Raw genomic sequence first — 26418 nt, 5'->3', positions numbered from 1 at the left:
ATTCAGTTGGCCACATCTGCACTGCTTCCTTAAGCAGAACAATCTTAACCTCTCAGAGGAGCTCCTGTCTACCTGGTCTTTTCAATGGCTGTAAGTCTCAGAAATCAAATCTTCAGGTTGTCTATTTGACTCTGTAGGAATGGAAGCTTGGTTCTTGGACTTTAGGATGGGACTGAAGTTCAAACAAAATGCAAAGAATCTCTGATACTGGGTCTGTGTAAAAGGAGGGAAATAGAGATAGCATTTGGATCATGTGGGAGAGACTGGAGGAGTCCCACTGGGGCAGTCCTTCATGGTGGTCCAGGGCCAGGCTGCCTCCCTCGGAGACATTTGAGAAAGTTGAGGTGTGTTGATGTTGAGCCGGGGGAAGTGGAGGAGCTGCAAACACTTGTGTGGGAGGTTGGGGTTACTAAATTCAGCACATGAGACACTTCTGTACGATGATACATTTTCTCACCCAAATGCTAATAGCATCTCTGTCGAAAAGCAAATCATCTACCTGCATCTCCTCATTCACATTTAGTTCAATCACCTCTGGTCTCCAGTTCTCCAAATACCCAGTTTTCAGCATAAAAAGATATGTAGGCCATAGGTGTTTGTGCTCCAAGTGGAGCAGTTCCTGCCTTAAACAACACTTGTACTAACAGTGGCCTAGCTGACTACTCTGTAATGATGGGCACTGTCTCCAAGGCTAGACTGAAACCAAGAGACACTAAATTCTAACAAACATTGTTATCCCTCTGCCCCGTGTAATTTGAATGACACAACCATAAGTTCTGATTTTTTGTCTGGTGACTATGCTGATGTTTTTTGTAAATATCAAATACTGTAAAATGTATTTTTTTTTGGCCTATCTATTGCTGCTTGTTGCATAAAAATCTTCATTCTGAACTTACATATGAAATAGGTTGTTGACAGTTCAAAGTCATGGGAAAGCGTGTTACTTGATGTGCTCTAGATCTCCTGTCCAGTTCTGGCTCTATCGCTATCTGGATGCCTCTGGGTAAGGTACTTGATATCCGTTGGTCTGCCAAATGGGAATAATGGAATGTTGCTAACAGTTTGTAAGGATTAAATGAAAATGTGTGTGGCTGGTAGGTAATAACTGCTCAGTATATTTTAGCTATTAATAGTGTTATTGCTATGTCCTCTTCCACACCTGCCATTCCTCAATATTCTTTCAAACACCTTTGAATGCTTACAGTGTGCTAGACTCTGAGGATATAAAGAAGATAGCTCTGACCTCATAGAATTTATAATCTTTAAAAAGGAAATAGGTTTGTAAATAAGCAAATGCAACAAAGTGCTACGTTACTTGATTTAAAAGAGAAAAGGCTATATAGGCTATAGTGAGGAGGGCAAAAATGGTCAATTCTGAAGGCTCAGAAATGTCTATGGGATTTCTTTAAAAGCAACATTGTCATTGACTTTCTTAAGCATATTTTCATCTAATTCAAAAGCAACAGCTCTCATCCAGATGTGCAATGCATAGTACATAAGGTTTTAGGAAATGTTGGCAGTACTTCTGGAAAGACCAGGTAATTCTTTTCTGAATGATTAATTGTAAGATACATGCTAATAAGAGACACAGTGGGCCAAAAGGAGTGGTTAAGATACCACTGATTGTATTGATGCACTGATCGCAGAAACGTTCTCAAGCATGAAAGAAATGTGGAATCAATTGTAGTAGTCTCCTCTGGTGCTGTAATTCAACACTGGATCTTACAATTAATTGTTTGGAAAAGAATTACTAGAAAACATAGTCCAGTAGTCTCTTCTTGGGCTTCCCTGGGGGCTCAGACGGTAAAGAATCCGCCTGCAAGGTGGGAGACCCAGGTTCGATCTTGGGTCAGGAAGATCCCCTGGAGAAAATGCTAACCCACTCCAGTATTCTTGCCTGGAGAATTCCAGGGACAGAGGAGCCTGGCGGGCTGCAGTCCACAGGGCCGCAAAGAGTCCGACATAACTGAGTGACTCTCACACACACACACTTTTAGTCTCCTCTTATCCATGAAGGACACATTGCAAGTCCCCCAGTGGTTGCCTGAAATCGTGGATAGTATGATACTGGTTCAATCCCTGGTCTGGGAAGATCCCCCATTTTCCAGAGCGAGTAAGCCTGTGCGCCACAACTGCTGAGTGAGGCCATATGCACAAAACAATGAAGTAGATATTAAAATTAGTTTATTTTTCTACTTAACTCTTAATAAATGAGAAGAAACACAGTAGTCTGTCTCATAAAGAACATTTATAATACATAACAATCCATAAAGCCTCATGGTGAGGTAGGAACAGCTTTGGAAAACAACGCACAGTCAGAAACATACAAAAAGTTAGGTAAAATGTTGCAGCACTAAAGACGTTTTATCTGCATCTGCATTTCATGAGATGATAATTGCATTTAACTGTGCCACACCTGGCCCAGAGGACACCCCGTGGCAGACACAAAACAACACAACACAGAGGTTTCATAAAGAATCACAGATACACTGATACGCTTCATTGTGCTGTTTCAAGGCAGAACCATAACATGGCAACTTGTGTCTTTTTATATATAACCACATATTAATCGTATGTTACATTCCCTTCAGTATCTTTTTGCCAAAGACACTGAACCATAAAGTTTTTGGTTTAAAAGTCTTAATTGAATGACATACAAAAGGCTCCTGTGCCAGTGAAAATGACTGCTAAGTATTTCAGAACTTGTTAGTAAAACTAAATAGCATTGCCACATGATAGCGGTAGAGTTACATCAAAATAGTGCTATTATAATTCCCGTTTCAGATGGTCAAACACTGTATGACAGTTTCAATTTAAAAAACAACAAACCCTCCACCTTCCCAAGTTTTAACACTGTTTTATGACTTAACTGAAACTCTATTAAAATAAATAGTTCTATATTGTAGGATTCTTCTCCATATTTGTGTATGTGTGAACATCCTAAGACAGCAGGTAAATGACATTTCATCAAATGATATTTGTTTATAAACAGTAAAAATCTACAACTCAATACCAGTTAGCCTACTAAATACTTCACATTAGGTTCCATAGGCCTTTTCCTTCAGAACTTTCAAAAATTCAAAATTAACTGAGGATGTTAACAAGGTACAAACATTAATAGTCATCTACTTGTGATTTTCCAAGGTGCTCTTGATGCAAATTCTTCCTGGTCAAATTACATACCTTAGTTACCCAAACATACTACTTTCTAAAGTGTTAAAATACACACAGCAAAGTTTCTGAGTTTTTTACTTTTCCTTTAGGTTTTAGTTCATACTTTATACAGGGCAGATGCTCTCTGGAAAAAAAAATTTTATTAAACAATCATATAACTAAAAGGTGACAATGGAGAATTAAATCTCTCTCATCACTAAGGCGGAATTTAGGTTGGAAAAAATGTCTGGGTTGGTTTTAATTCAGGCACATGCAGCACCTCCATCTTACTAAATTGAGACGATAGACACATTTCTAAACACATATTCTAAATACACTGATCTTGCTCAAATATAAAAGAGCCAGCAGGAGAGATGCACCTCCTAAAACTGATGCAGTGTTATAAAACAGCATTTAAATATTGGGTTTAAGTCTCCTAATAATTAATGGAATTTCCCTCATTTTCTTCCAGGAAAGAATAAACTATTTTGGAAAAGACACTTAAATCCCACAATATTTAAATATAAAAGCATTTTAAAAAGATAATGCTAATATAGCTAAAAATGGGTTAGAAAGTGCATTGTAAAGAAATAAATAATTCTCTGCTAAAACTGAAAAGGTGGGTCAGTGCCCACTGATTTTGCTATTATGACAGAAATCCTTTGAAAAAGAGAATCCTATGGTACCACTTTGTTACTTATGAGCTACTTAAAATTATGAAGTGAAATGACTAAAATCTAAAGGCTGTTACTTTCAAAGCACTTTGAAAAAAAAAGTAGCCCTTGTCCCATGCTTATACACCATTAAAAAAAAAATTCTTTCAGTTGATGTCGTATGCCTTATGCAACCTTTAATAGACCCAATAGAGCATTGTAAAGAAAACCTCATTGAATGTAATATATATTACCAGTTATCCTTTTATATCACTACTGAAATATTTCTATAACATAAATTGTTTTGAGATCTTCAAAAAATGGTAAATCAGGAATGTACATGATATAATTTGAAGCTTTCTCTTGTTCACTCATATGAAATTCCAATTTCATGTTTTAAAAAAATGTTTGCAAAATTCCAAGTAACTACCAGTTTAGGAATTGAAATATACAATATCAGAAGAGTATTAAATGATAAAGATGTATTGCAAATTGGCAGGTTATGGTTTTGGCCCATTATAGTAAATATGAACTTACAAACTGTGTTCCTAAAATTACCTCATTCTCAATGGAAAAATCGGGTGTTCTTAAACAGGCCCATTGCCAGCAACAGGCTTATACTAGGAAAAAATCACATCATCTACCATAAAAGATCATCCCTTTAAAAAGTTAACTGTCAAATGCCAACGTTTTCATCTTAAGACCCACTAAACAATGAATTATTTCAAATCCCAAAAGGTAGCCATCCCCAAAGTAGTCAGCTATAAAAGGTACTAAAGTAGTCAGGATACCTCGTTTCTAGAAAAATAGAGCTATACATGATAACTGATATTAATATTCATCCTTTTGAGGACAAAAATCTAGTTTCTTCACAAAGCATAATCCCTCTATCAGAAAAATATAACTTAAATACCCTTAAATAATATTTGTGTATGGATTTGAAATCCATACAAACAATGAAATAGCCAATAACAGTTTCCTGTATAGATATTACGACATCTTGCAAAATAAGCCACTATTGGAAGGTCTGAGCAATGTCAAGACAGAATGACATATAGAATCTCAATTATTAATTTTGTCTTAACAAATTTTGCTTTTTGACAGTTTAATATCCAAACTGCATTAACCTTCAGATTTTTCTCTCAAGTCAATGGCTCTTGGCAAAGCACAAGCATTGCTGGTTGGGCTCAAAAAGCTGTTTGAATCCATTCATAATTGGTCACTGTGAAATGACTCTGAAGTTATTTTTAAAACTCACAATTTAAAAGATTAGATTAATAAGCTTTCATTTAACATGTAATTATTAAACAGTCTTAAAAATATTTATTGTATATTTTATGAGTAAACTTTCAACTCTGTTTCTAATGCCAATCTTTCAAAGGAAGTAATGCTGGTGAACATATTCATCTTTTAGACTACCTTTGTTTTTTTTTTAAAAAAAAAAAGTTAAAATTCTCAGAATAATTTAGATATGTAGTCTGATTATTAACTTACAAGAATCTAAATACTTAAATTTGGTAAAACTTCCTTCCCTGCTCTTACTGTCCATTTGCCCTATTATAGGTATACTAGTTCAATTTAATTATCTATTTATTAGAATAATACTCAGCAACATAGGATACAGAGTAGTAACTGATCTTCAGTATCATAAAACCCCATGTGAAGAAAAAAAAGAACTTTTCCTAATAATATTCATGAGTCATTCTTAAAATATGCTGCCATTATGCTATGTAATGATCTCAAAGGGCAAGTAAATATTACATAAAACGTCAAAGGAAACAGACCTGTTGATTTTTAGAGTTCTAGCAATTATAATTCTAACAAACAAAATATAACACTGGGGGAAAAGAAAAGCAGAGAAATTCCAGTAACAATTTAAATTTATTTATCCCCCTAATTAGTTTTTTACCATTGAAAAACTGGAAATCAAATAGTATTATGTTATATAAGGTTTATACTTAAACAAAAATGTAACATAGTGTTAAAACTGGCTTTCCAAAACTGTTACAGCATAGCTGTACTCTGCACTAATAGTCACAAAGTTGTAATATAGAACTCTGTTAAGCAGTCCCATTATGTTCTTACAAAAATAGAATTAAACTGTGTGACCAGACAAGGACTTCAATTACACTACTTGGCAAACATAGAATTTCAATAGAGTCTTTTTTCCTCTTGCAGTTTAAAGCAAAAGTCAAACATCACATCTTTTTCAAGACTCACAAAGATGATTCGGGTTGTTTGTTTGGCATTTTTTTAATCTCTATCACAACAGCAGGGATGTTTTCAACTTTAGTCCTCTTGGGCTGCTTCTCTAGATTGTCACTAAGTTCTAAACAGGAAATGCTAACTGACGGGGCCTTTTCTGCATCCTTTCCAGACTGCGCTTGTGGCCGTGTCCCACAGCATTGCTTCAAAGCACACTGAGTTCTGCAGGCAAGTTCACACGGGACTACACTTGACTTAGAGCCTACACTAGCAAATTCAGGCTGAATGGTGGTAGCGTGAATTCCGTGATTATGGAAAACGTCTTTAATGATCTTAGCCACCTGCATGTATGATGCCGGGTCTTCACATTTTATGTGAGCAGTGGCAATGATTCTGCTTCCAGCAAGTTGCCAAACATGTAATTCATGAACTTCCTCAACTCCTTCAACATTTCGAAGTTCTTTTATCAAATTTTTGATATCAATTTGTTTAGGAACAGTTTGGAGAAGAATAAGAGCAGACTCCTTAAGCAATGGATAAGTTGTGTAAAGAAGTATACAAACCATTACAACACAAAGAGTTGGATCTAAATACAGTACCCAGCAAGGACCAGCCTCTTGAACTGTTGCCTGAGTACTATTAACTAATTCTACAAATGCTTTGCAGGGGTCAGGTATACAGGGGTTCACACAAATCTCCCCTTCAGGACAACCTTTCCAATTAAAGTAAAAGACTAAGGCATTTACTACCACAATCACTGAACCCAAAGCATCTCCAAAGACATGCAGAAAAACTCCACGCATGTTAAGTTGTCCAGTCTTATCTTCATCCTCTTCCAATTCCACCTCTTCAGGTTCTCTGATAAGATTCCCATTCACTTGTACTTCCATTGCATCATTTCTGGACTTTTCTGGATCTACAAAGAAATAAAAACTCTGTATCAAACACATCTAAAGTGTTTATATAAACATTCTTGCCTAATTCCATTTAAGAGATGGAGGTGAAAATTTTTCATAAAACATACCCTGGGAACATTCTATACTTGGCATATATCAAAAACAACAAAACTGAATGCCATCACCCCAAATCATACACAACTATGGATAACTCTTAATACACATGGCTGACCTGACACAGAGCTCTAGTCACTTTGCATCATTCAAGTGTTAAGGTTAACTTTTAGACTTTTGTCACTTATAAATAAGAGTCCCTTGATGGAAGGGGTTTAGAAACTGACAAATCAACCATATAAGCCTATCAACAATCACACGGAGACTTCAGGAAAAGTTGGAACTAAATGATCACTATCTACCCTACTAGCTCCTTTAAAGGAATTATACACACCAGAACAGCTTAATATTCTTTGGAATAACTCCTTGCAGAGTATAGTGAGAGGAAATTCAATTGTTTACTAAACATTTTCAATATACAACGTCAATTTCATTAACATGATATCCTGAATCCTAGAAAGAGGAAAATTGTCTATGTAGTGCCATGCATGTGTGGTTTCACACAAATAGGTAAACAGAAATTGATATTTCCATATAAATGGAAAACAGTGGGAGGAAATACACCAACCTATTAAAAATAGCACTGAGATGGGTTAGTAGGGCATTAGGATGATTCCTTTTCCCATCTCCTCTTTCAACACCTATTTCCCCAATTTCCTTCCAAGAGCACTTAATGTTTAGAATGAAAACTACACATTAAAAATATAAGATGAATAAATTATCATCACTTTTACCTTAGTACAAAAACGACAAATCCTAAGTGAAATGTTAAAACATGCCCCCCGCAAAAAACAAAAAACATGCCCAGACAGGTCCTAAGTCTAGGATTTTCAGGATTGGGTTTAGACTTTAGAAAATTCACCGACACATGCACTGCTGTTCATAACAGAAACCTTTAACCAAGATTTTAAGTTCAGGAAAGTCAATCACTAAGATCGCTCTGAATACATTAAGAAACTTGTTTGAAGGGCAAAAGTACTACTTGGGCAGAGCAAGCTTCCAAACATCCAACAACTGAGGACCAACTGGAGATTCTCTCCGGTTTTCCAAGAGGGCGAAGAAATTTAATTAGGAAGCACTGCTGATCCTGCAAACGCCAAAATCAGACAGTCTCTTGGAACGACAGCCCGTAAGACTGCCAAGTGCAGCTGTGGACCGCAGCGGGCTGAGGGTCACCTCCTGACCTTTTGCCCGCTCTCACCACCACAGTGCCATCTACACCCCCATACGGGGGGCGGAGGACGCACTTCCCCGGCTCCTGACACCGGCTGACAGCGCGGGGCTAGGGTCGTCTGTTTGGCGGCTTCCCCGCAGGTGCGGGAGCCGGCCCGGGAAGGAGCGGCCCCGAGGCGGCGCGGCGCGGTCGGCTCGGGCGCCAGGGGGCGTGCGGGCCACCCCGCCCGGGGCCATCCCGGGGTCTGGGCTCCCCAGGGCCAACCACCTGCGGCGGCGGCTTTTCTCTCCTCACCTGTCTGGTCCAATTTCAGCCCGTTGGAGTTGCTGCTGTTGGCCACCAGGATGTTGGTCTCCTCCTGGTCGGGACCCTGCTCGCCCGGGGTCACGGCGTTGTCGCTACCCCCGGCGCGGCTGCTCTTGCTGCGGGCCCCCTTGGGGAGGCCGTGGCTGTGCCCCCCGTGCGAGTGGCTGTGGCTGGAGTCGTCGCCGAAGCCGCTGTGGTGGTGAAAGAGACAGAGCCCCAGCACGTTGACCACCAGCCCCGCCACGCCGACCCCGAAGACCACCAGTGGCTGCTGCATCTCGTGCGGCTCGATGAAGCGCTCGATGGCCTCCAGCAGGATGGCGAAGCAGAGGCCGGTCAGGAAGATGGCGTTCACCAGAGCCCCCATCACCTCGGCCCGGATCCAACCGAAGGTGTTCTTCTGGGTGGCGTGGGTCCGCCGGGCGAAGCGCTCGGCCACCAGCGCCACCACCAGCGCCAGCACGTCCGACAGCATGTGGAAGGAGTCGGAAAGCATCGCCAGGGACGTGGTCACCCGGCTCACCACCACCTCCAAGACCATGAACATGAAGGTCAGTAACAGCATGCAGAGCAGCCGGCCCCGGTTTCGACCCCAGCACCCCATGGCTGCGGCTGAGAAGCCCGCCCGAGCGCGGCCCGGACACTCCTGAGGAGGCGGCGAGGCGCCGAGGAGCCGGCGACGGAGGGAGGGAGGGCGAGCGGCGCGGGGCTCGGGAGTCTGCCGCGGGGCCTCGGTGACCGGACAGGGGCGGGCGAGCCCGGGGTCTAGCCGCCGAGCCCACGCGCCTGCGGGCGTCCCCGGCCGGCCGGCGGCGCGCAGCTCCTTCTTAGGCGTCCGTCCTCGGAGCCGGCGCCGAGGCCCGGCTCAGCCCCAGCAGCCCCCACACCCCCACAGCGGGGCGGCGGCGGAGGCGGCAGGGAGCTGGGGCTCCCGAAGCCCGCCGACAGAGAGCCGGAGCAGGAGCGAGCAGGCGGGCGGCGGGGGCGGGCGACCGGCAGCTCAGCGCTGAGGAGGCTCCAAGCATCTGCGGGTTCTCCGCGCAGGTCTTCCCCTCCGGCGGTCTTCCTCCGGTGTGGCCCGGACCGAGGAGGCGACGCCTGAAGAGCTAAAGAGGCGGCGGCCACGGCTGCTGCACTCGGCCCGGTGTCGGGCGCCTTCTTCGCCACCCGCCGCCCCCCCGCCTTTGCAGACGGTTTACAAAAAAACTTTGCTTTGCACTCGGAACCCCCGTTTTCACACGGACCCGAGCGTGACAAGGCCTCGCCGCCCCGCCCACCAGGCCCGGCACGTCTTCCCATTGGCCAGGACCCCCTCACGACAGCCGCCGCGTCCCGCCCACCCGCGCTCGCTATTGGGCAGAGGCTCAGAGGGGCGGGGAGGAGGCGGTGTCGCGGCTTCAACAGATGGGGGCGGGGCCTTTTCCTTCAGGAGCCGGGCGTGGGCCGGGGGCCGCGGCCGGGTGCAGCGACGGGCGTCGTGGGGGAGGGTAGGGGGCGCGGGCCGCGTGCAGCAGGAGGGGGAGGGGCAGGGCGAGGCAGGCGGGGTCCCCTCGGCGTGGCGGGCCTCTTGCCCGGGCGCTGCGGGTCCTAGCAGCCCCCCTCACACCTGCCGGGGGCCAGGCAGCAAACAGACTTTGATCCTCCCAGCCGGGTCCACGTGGGGCGGGCCGCTCGGCCGCCGTGTGACAGTCGGCAGCCTGGGAGGGGCAGGGAGGGGGAGCCCCAGTGTGAGGGGCGGCGGGAGGCGCGGGGGCGCGCTTCTGTCAGAAGAACCGCGATTAGGGCCGACAGATTCATAAACAAGTGCAGCACGTAACTTGTGACTCTGCTCAACACCGAGTTGAGGAGTTCATCCAGGACGGTCCTGCGAGGCGATGAATGGAATCTTTGTAAATGTTTCAATAAAGCAAATCACCCCCTATCGCCACCATCGCCCGGATACCTTGTGTGAAGTCAGATATTTCTGTCACTGATTATCTAAGGATCATTTAGGGTGCAGACTTAAAGCAGAAGAAACCTGGGTTCTGGTTCTTGCTTTGCCACTAGCCAGCTGGGTGACTTTGGGCAAGTCAGCCGGTCTCTCTAGACCTGTTTCTTCGTCTATGGAGAGTAAAGGACTGAACAAGAGATCTTAAGATTCCCCCTGACTTTAAAATTCTAAGGCTCTAAGACTTAAACATTGTATTTATACACTACAAACAGCAGAACCCAGTGTTGGTTGCTATGGGGAACGGGAGGGGCAGTGAGAATACAGAAGTAAGAGCTTCTGTCCAGGTGGAGGTGAAACATATAAAATTTTAAATTACGGTGAAATACTCCTGATAAATTGTGCCAACACCGCTTCAGATTGGATACATACCTTGCTGTGCTCTGAATGGAGACTAGCTAATTTGAAAGTGAAGGCTTCCTGCTTCGTAAGTGGAGGGGTGGCTAGAGTCAGAGTGGCCTGAAGTGGACTCCGGAAGGCCTCACCACAGCCCCTTAACAGCGAGAAGGACCTCCAACTGCTCTGGATTGCTGGGAGACAAAGACAGTGCTAGCCAGTGCCTCAGGGTCTGTATATAAGGCTTGTTTGGGGCCATGTATTTTTGCATTAAAAAAAATATTATTTCTAGAAAAGGTTTTTCACTTGTATATGGTGTATTTCTCATCTCCCCAGCCAGACTAGAGAGCCAGATCCTCATCTATTTCTGTTCTTCTGGAATGCAGAAGAATGGAGGAAACTTCCCGAGACATTTATTAAGAAAGAATTGACAGGACTTGATTGAAAGCTGATAAGGAGAATTTTAAAAAGATAGTTTTTAACCCGACAAGGAAAATATTGCTTAAAACAGGGGGAGAAGTTGGAAAGGGTGTGCAAGGAGCTGCTCTTAACGAGAAAATACTGAGCCTGTTTTTTAATGTGCTGAATTTTCAGTGAAGTCTGGATGGTGGGAGTGGGGAGATGGGATTGGGGACTTCCATAATCTTCTCTCTCTTGGTGTAGACAATGGATGTTTGTGCATTCATGTATATGAATACAGCCTCAAACCTCCTTCAAACCAGGTCCCCCTATATAGACATTGAGGAGCCACGTGTGGGTCAAGATATCCCACGGAAATAGCCAGGAAGCAGTTGGAAGACCATTTTGCCTCCTATTGGGAGCTGCTGGGTCCCTTTACTTAAAAGATAGATTCCTTCAGGGAGTTCCTTGGTAGTCTAGTGGTTAGGATTCAATGCTTTACTGCTGTGGCCGTGGCTCAGCCCCTGGTTAGGGGAACTGAGATCTTAAAAGCCATGCGCTGTGTGGGAAAAAGCAAAAAGAAAAAATATTCCTCCAAGTGTAAGTATTTAATGTCCAAAAAGAAATCAATAAGACGATGCAGAAGGCAAGGATGCTCAGCAAACAGTAGCAATCCTTTCAATAACTAAGCAGACTGAATTGGGAGACGTTCAGACCCACGTAAAAGGGGCTCTAGGTTCAAGTCAACTCAGTAGTCACTTATGAGAACCTGCGTGGTGCCACATTTTTCCCCCTCTTGTAAGCCACTTCCCAGACAATGTGCTTTATGCGCTCATAACCTAGAAGCAGGGAGGGGTGTCAGAGATGCATTTTCCAGATTGGAAAAGTTATAATCATGCATTCCAGAAAGAGTAATATTTACCTATCAGCAAAACATTTCAGTCAAATAAACCTTTTATCCCCCCTAGCATAGTGTAGTCAAAATACTTTGGTAGCTTGACTCAAACTTGTCCTTTTTTAGCCGATTGTCTTGGCATAGCATTAACACAGCCAGAAGTGGGTTAAAATGAAGGGAAGCTATACCATTATTCACCAACACTCCTGGAGGTTGTGGCCCCAGGTTGAGTAAGATGGCTTGGCTTTTTCTTCCTAATTCTTGAGAACTCTCCTGACAATTTGCTTGGTGTTCAAACTGACTAAACTCAGCATACTTTAAAGATGAGAAAATAATGCTCATTTTGGAAAGAGACTGCCAATTTGAGTGAAAGTCAAATGTTGAACACAAACTTTGCAATTTCAGAGCCCTCTAAGACACCTCCCTGCTTTATCAAGCCAAGCTTCTCCAAATTGGATCTTCTTAGCTCAATGAGCTAGCCTAAACCTTATCAACCCAAAGTGTAGGTTTAAAAGGATTCTTATAAAAAACAAACAAAAACTGTTAAACACAGACACACCTCTCAATATTGGTTTTCAAAAATCATGAGTGTTTGAAGCTGTGTTAAGGACAGATAGATGAATAAAACCATGTGAAAAGCAGATTGCATTTGACTTTGGTTGGTGGCCAATCAATTCTAATGTTCAATCTTAGGGCAAAAATGATGGGGGAAGTCAGATATGTTTGTCTTGTTTTGGAATATATTGACTAATTACTAAAAATATAAAACCTCTACCAACAACATGAAGGCTTGAATTTGTAGTTGCTCCCGGAGGGAACAGGCAGTAAAAAAAAAGAATAAACAAGTAACAATGCAGTAATAAAGCCCAGAAACATCACAAAAGGGCTCAGAGGTATAAGGGAAACCATATGAAAGAAAGGGTCAGAGCTGGAAACTCTACTGGGAAGCAAACGGGAAACAGGAACGGGGTAGGGAGTAGAATGTCCAGTGAGAGGCCCCAGACAATCACGGAGCTTTTTGTATGTGTTGGTTAAGCTAAAGAATGGCAGGTGAGAGTGAATAGCAAAGGAAAACTCATTTTTCTTAGAGACTGAAAACTGGATCTAAGATCTTGTCATGCCTGGAAATTAAATCTAGAAATAAAGACCCTGACACCTATATAGAACGGCTCATGAAAAGCATTTGTGAATTTCTTGGGTGCAGTGTTACATAATACTAGAAATTGTGGAAGGCGTAGTTAGTCAGTTTTAAGGTTTAGGCTGAATGCCCATTCTTTCTTTAGCCCTTCTAACTCTAGGGGTGGGAGATTGTAATTAAAGTACAAAGTACAGAAGTCTAAAAAAAATTTTAATTTAAAAGCATATTTTTATGACTCTCTCCGTTACTTGTCTATAAAGATGATGTTGACCAGCAGAGTATGTTGAGAGTTTTATAAACCTGATGACTTTTAGAAAGTTCAGGGAACTGATCCTTAAAAATGACATATTTTGGACAAGTTATTAAAACTCTGTAGGCCTCACTTCCATATCTTTTTAGTGAGGGGTTCTAAGGGATGGCCATTTAACTGGAGTTATGTGTGTGTGTGTTAGTTGCTCAGCTGTGTCTGACTCTTTGCGACCCCATGGACTGTAGCCCACCAGGCTCCTCTGTCCATGGGGATTCTGCAGGCAAGAATACTGGAGTGGGTTAGCATTTCCTTCTCCAGGGGATCTTCCCAACCCAGGGATGGAATCTGCATCTCCTGCATTGTTGGCAGGTTCTTTACCATCTAAGTCACCAAAGGAAGCCCTAAGATGTGACCACAGAAGACGATACTGCCTACCTCATATTCTCATGAGGGATGGGAATGAGAGCCTTTTAGGCTACCTGTGCTTGGGGTCACAATGAATCCAGGACTGAAAATTTTAACCTGCAGATTCAGAAACCACACTTTGTCATTTCACCTGAGGGGAACTGATTCACATAGACTCAAAACGGACTGAGTTCCTGACCAGAATCCCTACTTCATTTACTTAGTCTCGGAGCCGGGAATCCATTGCCCAGAGCCCGCCTCCCTCTTGTGGGAAGGACCTCTCAGAAGCAAGGCTGTATATGGAGGACAGAACTGGGCCAGAGGAGTTGGATCTTCCGTGGAAGAGACAGTTTCCGCTCTGTCTCCTGAGCTGTGAGAGTCTCCTCCTTGTGTCTCCACATACACCCGGCCCTCCTGTCCCTGAGTCATGCTCCATTTTGCTGCCAGAGTGATAATTTCAAAACCCAGATCTGAGCATGACAAAATACACATCCTTCCCCACCACCTCTACCAGCACCATCACCAGCACCATCATAGCTGCAATCCCTCTGTGGCTCCCCAGCGCCCAGAGGGGATGAGCCAAGTTCGAGCGCACAGGGCTGGCCATGGGCTGGCCTCCCCAGCCTCATCCCACCACCCCGAAGCTAACAGGCCTGGTCCTCCTGACCACCATGCCTCCTTTTGCCAGAACACCCGTGCATACCCTATTCCCTCTGCCTGGGACACTCTTTCCTCCCTTCTTCCCCACCTTAGTTCTTACTCAGCTCTCAGCTTAAGAGCCACTTCCTCAGGGAAACTTTTTGTGACCTCTCTGACCAGATCATATCACTCTAGTACAAGTTCGCTTGGCTCCTGGTCCTGATTTTTGTGGCACAGAGCAAGGATGCCATTTACATTTATCCATTTGAGTATTTGATTAGGCTGTCAGCTCCATGGTGGCCTAGTAGTTCAGACCCTGCACTTCCAATGCAGGGGTCGTTGGTTCCATCCCTGGTCAGGGAACTAAGATCCCACAATGCCATGCAGCACAGCCAAGAATAAATAAATAAATTGGGTGGCTCTGGTGATAAAGAAACTGCTTGCCAATTAAGGAGACAGAAGAGACGGGTTTGATCCCTGGGTTGGGCAGAGCCCCTGGAGGAGGGCATAGCAACCCACTCTGGTATTCTTGCCTGGAGAATCCCATGGACAGAGGAGCCTGGCAGGCTATAGTCTATAGGGTCCAAAGAATTGGACACGACTGAAGTGACTTAGCACGCTCACACACAAGCTCCATGTGGGCAAGGGCAGGCAGTGTGTGCTTTTCTGTTCACCGTTGTATCTATCCCCAGCCAACCTGGGACTCAAAAGTGTTTGTTGAATAAATGAATGAATGAGTGAATGTTGGTAAATTACCTTTCTCAAGTTTAGTAATTCGGGCATTCGTTGAACAGATCCTTACTGAATATCCTTGTTTCCCTGTCTACACTGGAACTTGAGAGTCAGAGAATCCTCTTCTTCTAGACAGTGTAGAAACCACTGTGACACAATCTTATTAGTTAGCTCATTGTATTTTCTTTACTTCAAGCAGGCTACCACAGTTTTGCTGTGATATTATCCCACACAAGATGCAGTTAATTGAGTAAAACTAGGACCTACCCTTGAAACCCGCCATGGTGACATTCTAGGGTCTCATAGTTTTCAAAATACGTCCACATCCCTTATTTAAGGTGCATGATGACCCTATAAGGTTTGCAGGACAGATTCTATAGAGTATGGGATGAGACTCCAAGAAATGAAGACATTTGCTCAAGGTCCCTCTGCTTGAGAGGCCCTAATCGCACCAGCACTGGGTTTGTTTTTAACTTCATACCCCAAATTGGGAAAAACAAACTCAGTTTGAGGCTCCAGACTTCACACGCACTGATTACTACAAATTCTATCATTCGTTTCAGTTTTAAAGGTCTCTGGTTCCATGGTTTTCTTATTAATTTGTAATTACTATAAGGACTAAGGGGAGGTGGCCTACATCTGAGTGACATCTCTTTAACAGGTCACTCCCCAATCTGATTCTCTAGTGGCGTGTTCCACAATTGGGTTCTGATCACACGAGACTTTGTAGAGTGAATTCCTCATTGTTTTGCCTACTGTTTTTATGTACCTCTTCCTTTCAATTTCTTCAATAGTTTGGATGCCTTCCGAAGGACTAACATTAGTGAAAATAGTGACCCCTTGCCTGTGGTGCCTTGTTAAAAGCAGATACTGATTCAGTGAGGTCTGTGGTGGAGCCTGACATTCTGCATTTCCAATAAGCTCCTGGGGGATGCCAATGTTAGTGTTTCCCAGATCACACTCTGAGGACCAAGAGATACTAGAAGCTTTTTTTTTTTTTTTTTGCTACAGCAAGTCTTACTTGTGGCACAGGGGATCCCTGTGTGCTTCAGCCTCAACATCAGTCCTTCCAATGAACACCCAGGACTGATCTCCTTTAGAATGGACTGGTTGGATCTCCTTGCAGTCCAAGGGACTCTCAAGAGTCTTCTCCAACATCACAGTTCAAAAGCATCAATTCTTCGGCGCTCAGCTTTCTTCACAGTCCAACTTTCATATCCATACATGACCACTGGAAAAACCATAGCCTTGACTAGACGGACCTTTGTTGGCAAAGTAATGTCTCTGCTTTTGAATATGCTGTCTAGGTTGGTCATAACTTTCCTTCCAAGGAGTAAGCGTCTTTTAATTTCATGGCTGCAATCACTATCTGTAGTGATTTTGGAGCCCCCAAAAATAAAGTCTGACACTGTTTCCACTGTCTCCCCATCTATTTCCCATGAAGTGATGGGACCAGATGCCATGATCTTTGTTTTCTGAATGTTGAGCTTTAAGCCAAATCTTTCACTCTCCTCTTTCACTTTCATCAAGAGGCTTTTTAGTTCCTCTTCACTTTCTGCCATAAGGGTGGTGTCATCTGCATATCTAAAAGTCCAGTAATTCTACACTTAAGAGGATCATTTATTTATGTAAGGATAATCTCATTTATGAATTACAGGTGATATGTAGTTTAGGATCCATCTACATTATGCTTGTAACTGCATGCTGCTGCTGCTGCTGCTAAGTCACTTCAGTCGTGTCTGACTCTGTGCGACCCCATGGACTGCAGCCTACCAGGCTCCTCCATCCATGGGATTCTCCAGGCAAGAGTACTGGAGTAGGTTGCCATTGCCTTCTCCTCAGAAGCTTTTTATTTTTAACCTTAGGAGGAGGCTATTCTGTGGAGTTAATCTGGTCCCATGCAAAAAAAAAAAAAAATTCCTCAGATGTTAAAATGTTTTTATTTTACTTTTTATTTTATATTAATCTGTCATATTCAAATTTTATTTTGTAATAAATGATATCACTTATATTAGAATTTTTAAATGAAATCAAATGTCTTTTTCTTGTAGGTAAGCACACCTTAAAATTAATCAAGTTCCAGGTGTGAATATGCATTTCCGGTTTTGCCTTCACTGTGTCAGAAAAAAAAAATTCTGACTAACATTAATGGCTCCTGAAGTCTGAATAATGGGTTGGGCTGATGAGTCAGAGTATGACTGGGGGTCTCTTGCACTCAAACCTTTCATTATCCAAAGTGAAAAGGCTTTTCTATCAATTACTGATCAAATCCTCATTAGGAGCCAAAGAGATTTAAAATGAAAAGGGGTGTTTAATATTTAGGCAGCACTGGAAATGGCAATAGACACCAAAAAGGGTAGGTGGGAAGTGAGGCTAGAAATGCTTCCCTCTAGCCTGTCTGCTGATTCTAGAAGAAGACAGCCAAGATCTAGCCTCGTGGTAGCTGCAGCCACAGACTGCTCCCATGAGCCCTTGTTATTGACTTTATTTATGCTTTGCATTGAGCTTCAAGGTTTTCCATCGTAAGGTCAGAGTTGACCCTCTCTTAAACTCAAGAGAGACATCTTTCAGTCCCCAAAGTGCCGTTGTCTTAAGAGTGAGCATAATCGAGACTACTGGGATTGCATTTCTAGGCATTGCTCAGGTGTCTTCAGATTTGAGAGCCATCCTTTAATGGAAAAACCAGTGTCTGCTAAATTGGGGCAAATGGAGACTGTTTTATCTCTCAACTGCCTCCTGGTATGGAACCAGGAGGAAGATGGACGAGCTGAGTCTAATGGAAAAGACCGCCTGGCTCCCCATGCTGGGATGAAAAGAAGGATGGGCTATTAAGTATTCCTCTCTGTTTCTGTGGCCAGGCTTTCAGTCCCAGCCGACGCGTCTCTCGGAGCAATTATGTGAACACTTCTAATAGGCATCCCATTCCTGCCTTCCTCCAGTCTGTTTAACACAGTGCTTTCTGATCAATAGTCCCATATATCAATGCTCACATGACACTCTTGTTCAAAACCCTCACTGACTGCCCATTACCCACAAATAAAGGCACACTATTTTATCTAGGTATTTATGGCATCTTGCATGTGATCTTAACTTGTTTATCTCTCATTCCTCTTCTCCAAGCCTGCTGCTCAAACCAAATTATCCTAAGAAATGATTGCAAGTTACCTAATGGCTCTGTGCCTCCTTTCCCCAATATGGACCAAAATAATATCCTGTATCATTGGGTTGTTGTGAAATAGATGGGTTAATGCATATAAGATGCTTAGGACAATGCCTGGTACATGGAAAGGACCTGTAATGGGTAGCTCCCAAAGGATTTGCCCAATATCCTAATTCCTGGAAACTGTGAATATTCTCCCTTATTTGTGAAAAAGATCCTTTGCAGATATAATTTAAGTTCCAATATATTTCCAGGAGGGGCTTCCCTGGTGGCTCAGCATGTACAGAATCCACCTGCAATGCAGGAATTACAGGAGATGCAGGTTCTTTCCCTGGGTTGGGAAGATCCCCTGGAGGAGGGCATGGCAATCCGCTCCAGTATTCTTGCCTGGAGAATTCCATGGACAGAGGAGTCTGGTGGGCTACAGTCCGTGGGGTCACAAAGAGTCAGACGCAACTGGGGTGACTTAGCACGCACGCACATATTTTCCAGAAAAGCAAAAGGAAGATGAGCTTAAACAGACTAATTCTTCTACTGGGGAGATTCGTGTTGAAATAAGTAGGCTAATAGTCCCATGCCTGAAAACCTTCCCTTACACATACGGAGATGTTGGTTTTCTTGGTATTCCTCACAGTGGAATTATTCCATTATTTGTTCACACATGAGCCTGTTTTCTGTGTGACCCACATAACTCCTTGGATTGGTTGGTGAACCCCTAAACAGCAGGGAGCCAGCTCGGCCTTAAGCTTTTTCCATCTGATGACAATTGTTCTCATGGCTCAGTGTGGATCATTCCTTTTTTCCCTGCACCCACACACACACAGTTCGAGAATTTAAGAGATTGACCACTAATTACTAACGTGATGCCAGACTGACTTTTAAAAAATTCTCCTTATTTGGACATATTTTCAAACTTAGAAAAACTTTCAAGGACACCCCCCCCACATACACACACATATCCTTTACCTAGATGCAACTATTATTAACGTATTATCCCATTTGTTTTAGTGTTTGAACTTTCTCTCTGTTTTGAACCATCTGAGGCTAAGTCCCACACATCAGGCTCCCACACATCAGCACTAAATTCAATGTACATCTCCTGAAAATAGGAATTTTCTCAACATAACCACAGGGCATTTTTACCAACTTTATACATGAACATCATCCACATTCCAATTTTGTCAGTTGATCTACTAATGTCTTTTGAAGTATTATCATCACCACCCGCTCCTGCACAGCATCAAGTTTTGGGTCAAACGTGCATTTAGTTGTCTTACCCCTTTAACCTCTAATCTGGAACATTTCCACAGCCTTTGTCTTTTATGATGTCGGCATTTTTAAAATAATACAGTTCCCCTTGCCCTTTTTAAAGAAAATAGAACATTCACATATTTTTGTTTTTGTTTATGCATTCTTGGCTAGAATATTGAAAAATGGATATTCTGTCTTTCTAAGGGTATTATAGCTGAAGGCAGACGCTGTCCATCTGCCCTTTATTGGTAATGTAAATTTTTCTCACCCATCAAATTGTTGATCAAATTGTTTACCGTATATAATCTTTTTCTCCCTTGAACTAATAAGAAGTCTCTGGAGAGATACTTTAAAACCATGTGAATATCTTGCTCATTTACATGCTCCCCCCTTACATTTAGCATCTATTGACAGTTTCTGCCTGATCCCATTTTAATTAGTTAATTAATTGATTATTTAGGGGCTGTGCTAAGTCTTCATTGCCGAGTGCGGGCTTTTCTCTATTTGTGGCGAGCGGGAGCCCCTCTCTAGTTGTGGTTCTTGGGCTTCTCTTGCTGGAGAGCACGGGCTGTAGGGTAAGCAGGCTTCAGTAGTTGCCACTCCCAGGCTCTAGAGCACAGGCTCAATAGCTGTGGTGCATGGACTTAGTTGCTCTGCGCCATGTCGGATCTTACTAGACCAGGTATCAGACCCATGTCTCCTGCATTGGCAGGTGGACTCTTTACCACTGAGCCACCGGGGAAGCCCTGACCCCATCTTTGTTTTGATGATTACCAAACAACTTTCCAACTCCAGTAGTCTCTCTGTGTCTACCAGGCAACTCTCAGTATTCTCTTATGTATGTATGTACTTATCTGTCTATCTGTCTATCATCAGTAAGGGCATTCCTGAATCCTATTTTTCCAGTGGTTTATAATTCATCACTCTACTTAATTCTAGTGCTTAATTTGTCCCAGTGTGATTTAGCCAGTGGGACCCCCTTCAAACAGGCTCCTGTGTCATATATTTAATGGAGATTTCTAGATTTTGATTGAAAGGTAAAATACATGACTTTAATGGTTATTTTATGTACCTTAACATAATAAGTCCATTACTCTTGCCTGGAAAAATCCCATGGACAGAGGAGCCTGGTGGGCTGCAGTCCATGGGTCGCTAAGAGTCCAACACGACCAAGCGACTTCACTTTCCCTTTTCACTTTCATGCATTGGAGAAGGAAATGGCAACCCACTCCAGTGTTCTTGCCTGGAGAATCCCAGGGACGGGGGAGCCTGGTGGGCTGCCGTCTACAGGGTCTCACAGAGTCAGACACGACTGAAGCAACTTAGCAGCTGCAGGATAATAAGAGAGAATGTAGTATGGCTAGGTTTTAAGAGTCAAAATAGATCCTGGGTCGAGTCTGGCTTTCTGATTCATTGGCAGTGTTTCTTGGGTAGATTACCTACCCCTTTCTATTACCTCAGTTTCCTCACGATAGTATGATAATATTAGAACCTACCTCACAGGGTTGTTTCGAGAACTAAGTGAGATAATGTATGTAAACTGCTTAGTAAAGGAACGGATACATACGTCCTACATACATAGTAAACGGATACATACCTACAATGGCTTGTAGGTCAGTGCCATTATTCTATCGCCTGTATGATACTTTGTACATGGGTTTGCTTGTCTCAGTTCCTCCTGCTACTTCTTACTGCTAGGAGCCCCCATCCAAAAGTCACCCCGAATTCATATCTATCTGTCCTTTTACAATGCATATCAATTAACAGAACTGTTGAATATTATGGGTCTCCAGGGATGCAGAGATGATCTCGCCCCACTTCCGTTTTGTTGAAAAGGAGTCGTCTGAGACCCTGAGACGTTAGATAGCTTGTTCCAGGTCACCCAGGAAGAGAGGAAGAGCTTGGAAGCATGGTCAGTCTTCAACTATAGACCCTGTAGGCCGTCGCCCATATCTACCATATCAAGAGCAACATTTACGGACTTCCCTGGCAGTCCGTGGTTAAGACTGTGCCCTTCCACTACAGGGGGCCTGGGTTCTATCCTTGGTTGGGGAAATACTGTGGCAAAAAAAAAAGTAACATTCATTTGGTTTCTTTTCCCAGTCAAAGGGTATTATTCAAAGCATCAGTGGGAAAGTATCTCATTTTCTGTATGACTCATCCTCGTTCCAAGATTAACTAACATGCTCCACTTTCATTCTTGGCCTCCCACTCAGTTTCACATCCAGGCAAAGCCCTAAGAGTCTCCTTGTCCTCTCTGCCCCCACTGCCCTCCCCATCCTCTCCCCTCCCCAGCTGTGCTGTTACCTCCTGGCCCCAGACTGTCCAACCATCCTCAGATTCCTCTGACCATTTTTGTTGGACTCTGGTTTAAGAAAAGCATGTCTTCCTGAAATACCACTCTGAGCTATGTTGAAAATAGACTAAAGAAATAGACTTACATTGAAGCAGATGTACAGGGACAAGTGTTTGTTCATATGCTTCCAACATTCCAGTAAGGTCCCAGCATTATAGCAAAAAGCATGCATTTCTGGACATATACATTTTATTTCAACCTCCTCCAAGAAGAAAAAAGAATTAAGGATTCTTCTGATGTGTTAGGATATTGTTGAACCAAGTAGAACTGGGAATAAATGTGTCATTAGCTGAGGCTTGGGGGATCTTTTTATTGTGCCAAGATTTTCAGTTTGGGGTTTGTTTTCTGAAACACGCTCTGACCTGCGTAAGTTGATCCTGCTTACATCAAAATGCTAGTAAAAATGCTGAAATATTTACCGATAGAATGCTACGATGTCTGGGTTTCCGCACAATCCATGATGTGGGGAAAGTGGGTCGGGGTATAAAGGAAGCAAGATTGGCCATGAAATGATAAGTGCTGAGTACACAGGGATTCTGTATCTTTCTATGTGACTGAAATGACCTATATTGAAGTCTTTAAATACTAGTTTAAATTTTCATAGTTTGCTTTCTACCCCACCCCCCATTTATTTCTATTTGTTTGTTTGCTTTGCTTCTCCCAAATCTGCCCTCTCTTGAAAGCGATCTCTGGCCATGCACCCTTTAGTAAAAGCTTTCTGAATATCTGACTACTTCCTTAATCTACTAAAGCACTAATACCATTTTAGCACCCTAAATGCGTGAGTTAAGACTGTAGCCCCCTAGCTTGGACACTCTTTAAGGGCAGGGACTAAACCTGATACTTTGGGATAAAGCCTGCACCGCATGGCCTAAACCTGGCCTCAGTCAGTGCTTCCTAACTGATGGACATGCTTGTTGGCAGATTGGTGAAAAGTGTTACAAAAAGTGTCAATGTAAAGAGCAGTCTATTGATTTGTCATATATATTTTTTTTCTTTAAAGCTTATCTCCATAGAGTTTACAATATCTCGTTTCACCTTTAGGGAGAATTGGCTTAAGAAAAATTCTCCTTGCTATCGAAGCCTTTCAAGTTAGGCAGGGATTCAAGAGCAACTAGTGAATAGTTTACCCCCAAAGGAGACTTAACGAAATCAAATCCTAGGCGTGGGAATAAACCTCGAACTCTGTCTGTCTCCTGCTGCACAGCCTAATGGAAGGAGGCAGGAGGGGGAGAACATATCAAGAAAGAAAATGTCAGTTTTAAAGCTTTCAAACTTTGCCCGGGGAGCCACCTCGGAACCATCTCATTTTAGGCTTGTCTGTGCTGGTTTAACGCAGGGTGAGAGCCAAACTCAAAGGGCATCTCGTGGAGCTGCACTTTATTAGTTCCCTCACACACACTGGCCTTTCAAAGTCCTCAGAACTGGTGCTTTTTCAGAGCAGGGGAAGAGCCCCTGCAAAGTTGGAAAGAGTCCAAGTAAAGTGCCCCGTTCCCCCACGGGGGAGCACAGTGAAGTCACCCCTGTGTTGAGACCGTCTCCTGTCTGTAAGTCCTCCTGGGAAGGATGAGCCACAGCCGCCCTCTGGATCAGATCTGACTTCAATAATAGCCCTCAGAGTGTGGAAGACCCATTCCATCTGCCTAACCTGAAAGCCGTCACTCCGCAGTTTCCAAGGCTGTGGATACCGTCTCTCACTATCTTCTGTCTTTGCGTTCTCACTGATTCGCCTTCAGCCTTCTCTTCTCCAGGGAAAATAATCCTTGAGGATGAATCAGGAAAGTGCAGTTGCCTGGCATTCAGCCAAAGTATAAAAGAGCCAAAAATACAGACCAGTGTGCCTTTGGTGGCGGAAAGCTCCCTACAGGGCTTCTCTGAGTGAGTCTTTCAAGACTGCCCTAGAGCCGACTCTTCAATAGAACAAATGAAGCCTTACATTAGAGAAATCCTGTTCTCTCCATGAAACACTGGTTGGGATGATAGAAAGAGTTGCAGCAAGAGAGTGTTCAGTTAGACTTAAGGAAGAACTATAGGGAAGAACAAACTCGAACCCAGAAGTGAGGGGGCGTTAAGAAGCCTATGCCCCTAGACAGTCGTTAGTCTTGGACGGTTCTGCCGGTCACCTGCAGTGAAGCAAGTGAGCCAAATGACCTCTTGAAATCCCTTCCAGCTTTTGTGTCCTTTGATTCTAGAAACCCGGCAAGTTTCCCTTCTGTTGGATTGTACTCTGAACTCCATGTGAGTGACCTTGGCTGGGCTTTAATCACTCAGTCTCTAGATTTCCTGAACTGTAAAATAGTTGCAAGTGGTGGCAAGTCCAAGGGGCCAGGGAGCTGTATGACTTGCAGCTGCCAGATTTCTTCTAGCAAGGTGGCACTTTTGAGACAGTTGATAGCGCTGTGTGGCTGAGTCCCAGCAGATAGGCCTGGCGGAGAGAGGTTGATGGAAGCTTTCCGGGGTATCCAAAGGATGTTTTTCTCTAGGAGTAAAGAAATTTTAGTGCACTCTTAAGTGTGCTGTGAATAGGGGACCTTCTTTCTCTGAAAGAGAGCTCTGAGGTATTTACGTTCTCTCCCCCCAACACCCTGAAATGCCTTCTAACTACAGCATGAGTTAAACACAGGCATGATGCTGGGTGTGTACTATCTCTCAACTAATACTTTCTTCGTTGTTAAATTTTGGCTGCACAAGTCTCCCTTGTAGCAAGAGGGCTCTTCACTGGGGGGCACAGGCTTTCTCCAGCTGCCAAGGCAGGCTCTTCAGTTAAGGCGCACAAGCTTAGTTACCCTGTGGCACGTGGGATCTTTTGGTTCCTCGACCAGGGATCAAACCCCAGGCCCCCTGCATTGGGAGTGCGAAGTCTTAGCCACTGGACCAGCAGGGAAATCCCTCAACAAATTCTTCTTTCTTGACTGCTGTGGGGTGTGTCTCCTGCATTCAATGAAAATGCCCACATTCAAACCTGGGGCCTAGGAAAGGCCAGCAGCAGACAGAACCCCCTGGGTGTGATAGCACACGTGGTGATTCCTCCTCAACAAAGACTCTGAGCCGACCGTGGCTTTGAGAGCCAGGCTTTGTAAATGAGTGACCACAACCACAAACCACAGGGCATTAAGGGTTCATATACCAGGGTTTCCCTGGCACACTGGTGGTTAAGACTCTGTGCTCCAAATGCAGGGAGCAGAGGTTCAATCCCTGGTCATGGAACTAAGATGGTCACACGCCCCGCAAGTTTCATGTACAGAAAGAGGAGGAGATGTGTCTCACATTTCCCTGTCTTGTCTACCACAGTGGAATACAAAGGGCCAGTGGCCTTGTCTTTGGAAATGAGGGACAGATTTGTCTGGCAGCTGTTACCCAAATAGCACAGGTCCGTCTGCTTGGCAGAGCTAGAAGTCACTGATCAGTGCTCCCAGGGGCAGACTGAAGCCACACTCCACTCTCCAAGGTGGCCCTTCGGGTAACGGAAGCCAACCAGGCAGTTTGGGTAAGAATGCCCGTGTGTTTGTGCTTCTACCTACATAGTAGAAGGAGCAGTGGGTCAGTCAGGAAACCTGGCTGCTAGGCCTGGCTTTGACCAATAGTCCTTGCTGCCTTAGACAAGTGGCTTTCTCTCTTTCCGGGTCTCGGGTCTCCATCGGCTAATTTAGAGACTCATCGGTGTAATTCAGACGCTGAAGGTCCCCCCGCCCTCTCACACCCAGACCTGCAGGATCAGTCTCCAAAGGGGAGGACTGGATACGTGAAGCCTGCCGAAGCTCCCCAGGAGGTTCTGACGTCCCACCAAGGAAGGGACCACTGGACTGAGACTGGTTCTCCAGGCCCGAGAGGATAGAGGAAGCCAGCGGGTAGCTCCCACAGTGGACAGTGTAGCCCTTAGCCAGTTTAGGTCTCTCCATCTCCAGGTGCGATCAGGAGGCTCACTGCCTGTTTGTGCAGTTTCTCCCGAAGTGTTTGGGATTGGTTTCAAAAGTTTATACTGTCTAATGAAAATGCTGGTGCACTCAAGCCTTGAATACATTAAAAAATAATGAAGATAATTCTGTAATTACCAGACATGACCTCACAAGTTACCCTTATCCTCATGGAATCTGCTGAGGACGCTGCTTCTCCCCTTCTGGATATGTGATCTACAGCCTCCTAAGTTCTCTTACAGGGACCTCTGAGAGAGCCATCTGGCTCAGCTAGATACGTTGAAAAGGATTACACTCCCCACAAGTTTCTCATCTGAGCAGTTTCCTTTGAAGGTATTATGCACGTCTGTGGGTGGCGAGATGAAGGAACCATTTGGCCAGGAAGCCCAGGAAGGCCCAGACCCTGTCCTCTGGCCACCAGCCCCTCGCCATGAGGTCACCCACGCTCAGAGAGC

The 26418-nt window shown here is 44.0% G+C and overlaps 1 protein-coding gene across 1 annotated transcript; it reads right to left on the bottom strand.

Annotated features, from left to right (window-relative positions):
* Nucleotides 1-2229: 2229 nt before the first annotated feature.
* SLC30A1 (solute carrier family 30 member 1) lies at nt 2230-9105 on the bottom strand. The gene is made up of 2 exons (XM_061383575.1): nt 8490-9105; nt 2230-6927 (listed from the first exon to the last, which is right to left on the bottom strand). The coding sequence occupies exons 1-2, from the start codon at nt 9103-9105 to the stop codon at nt 6023-6025; spliced, it is 1521 nt and encodes a 506-aa protein (XP_061239559.1). The 3' UTR covers nt 2230-6022.
* Between the last annotated feature and the right edge of the window lie 17313 nt (nt 9106-26418).

This window comes from Bos javanicus, chromosome 16, assembly GCF_032452875.1.
Source record: "Bos javanicus breed banteng chromosome 16, ARS-OSU_banteng_1.0, whole genome shotgun sequence".
In the NCBI taxonomy this organism is placed as follows: domain Eukaryota; kingdom Metazoa; phylum Chordata; class Mammalia; order Artiodactyla; family Bovidae; genus Bos; species Bos javanicus.
The sequence above is the reverse complement of the archived record's forward strand: the minus strand, read 5'-3'. Positions and strand labels throughout refer to the sequence as shown.

Bases quoted from the DNA above. Each gene is read 5' to 3' on its own strand.
- SLC30A1 (XM_061383575.1), bottom strand. From the start codon at position 9,105: ATGGGGTGCTGGGGTCGAAACCGGGGCCGGCTGCTCTGCATGCTGTTA. The intron at 6,928-8,489 runs GTGAGGAGAGAA...ATTTCTTTGTAG, and splicing joins GCTGAAATTGGACCAGACAG to ATCCAGAAAAGTCCAGAAAT.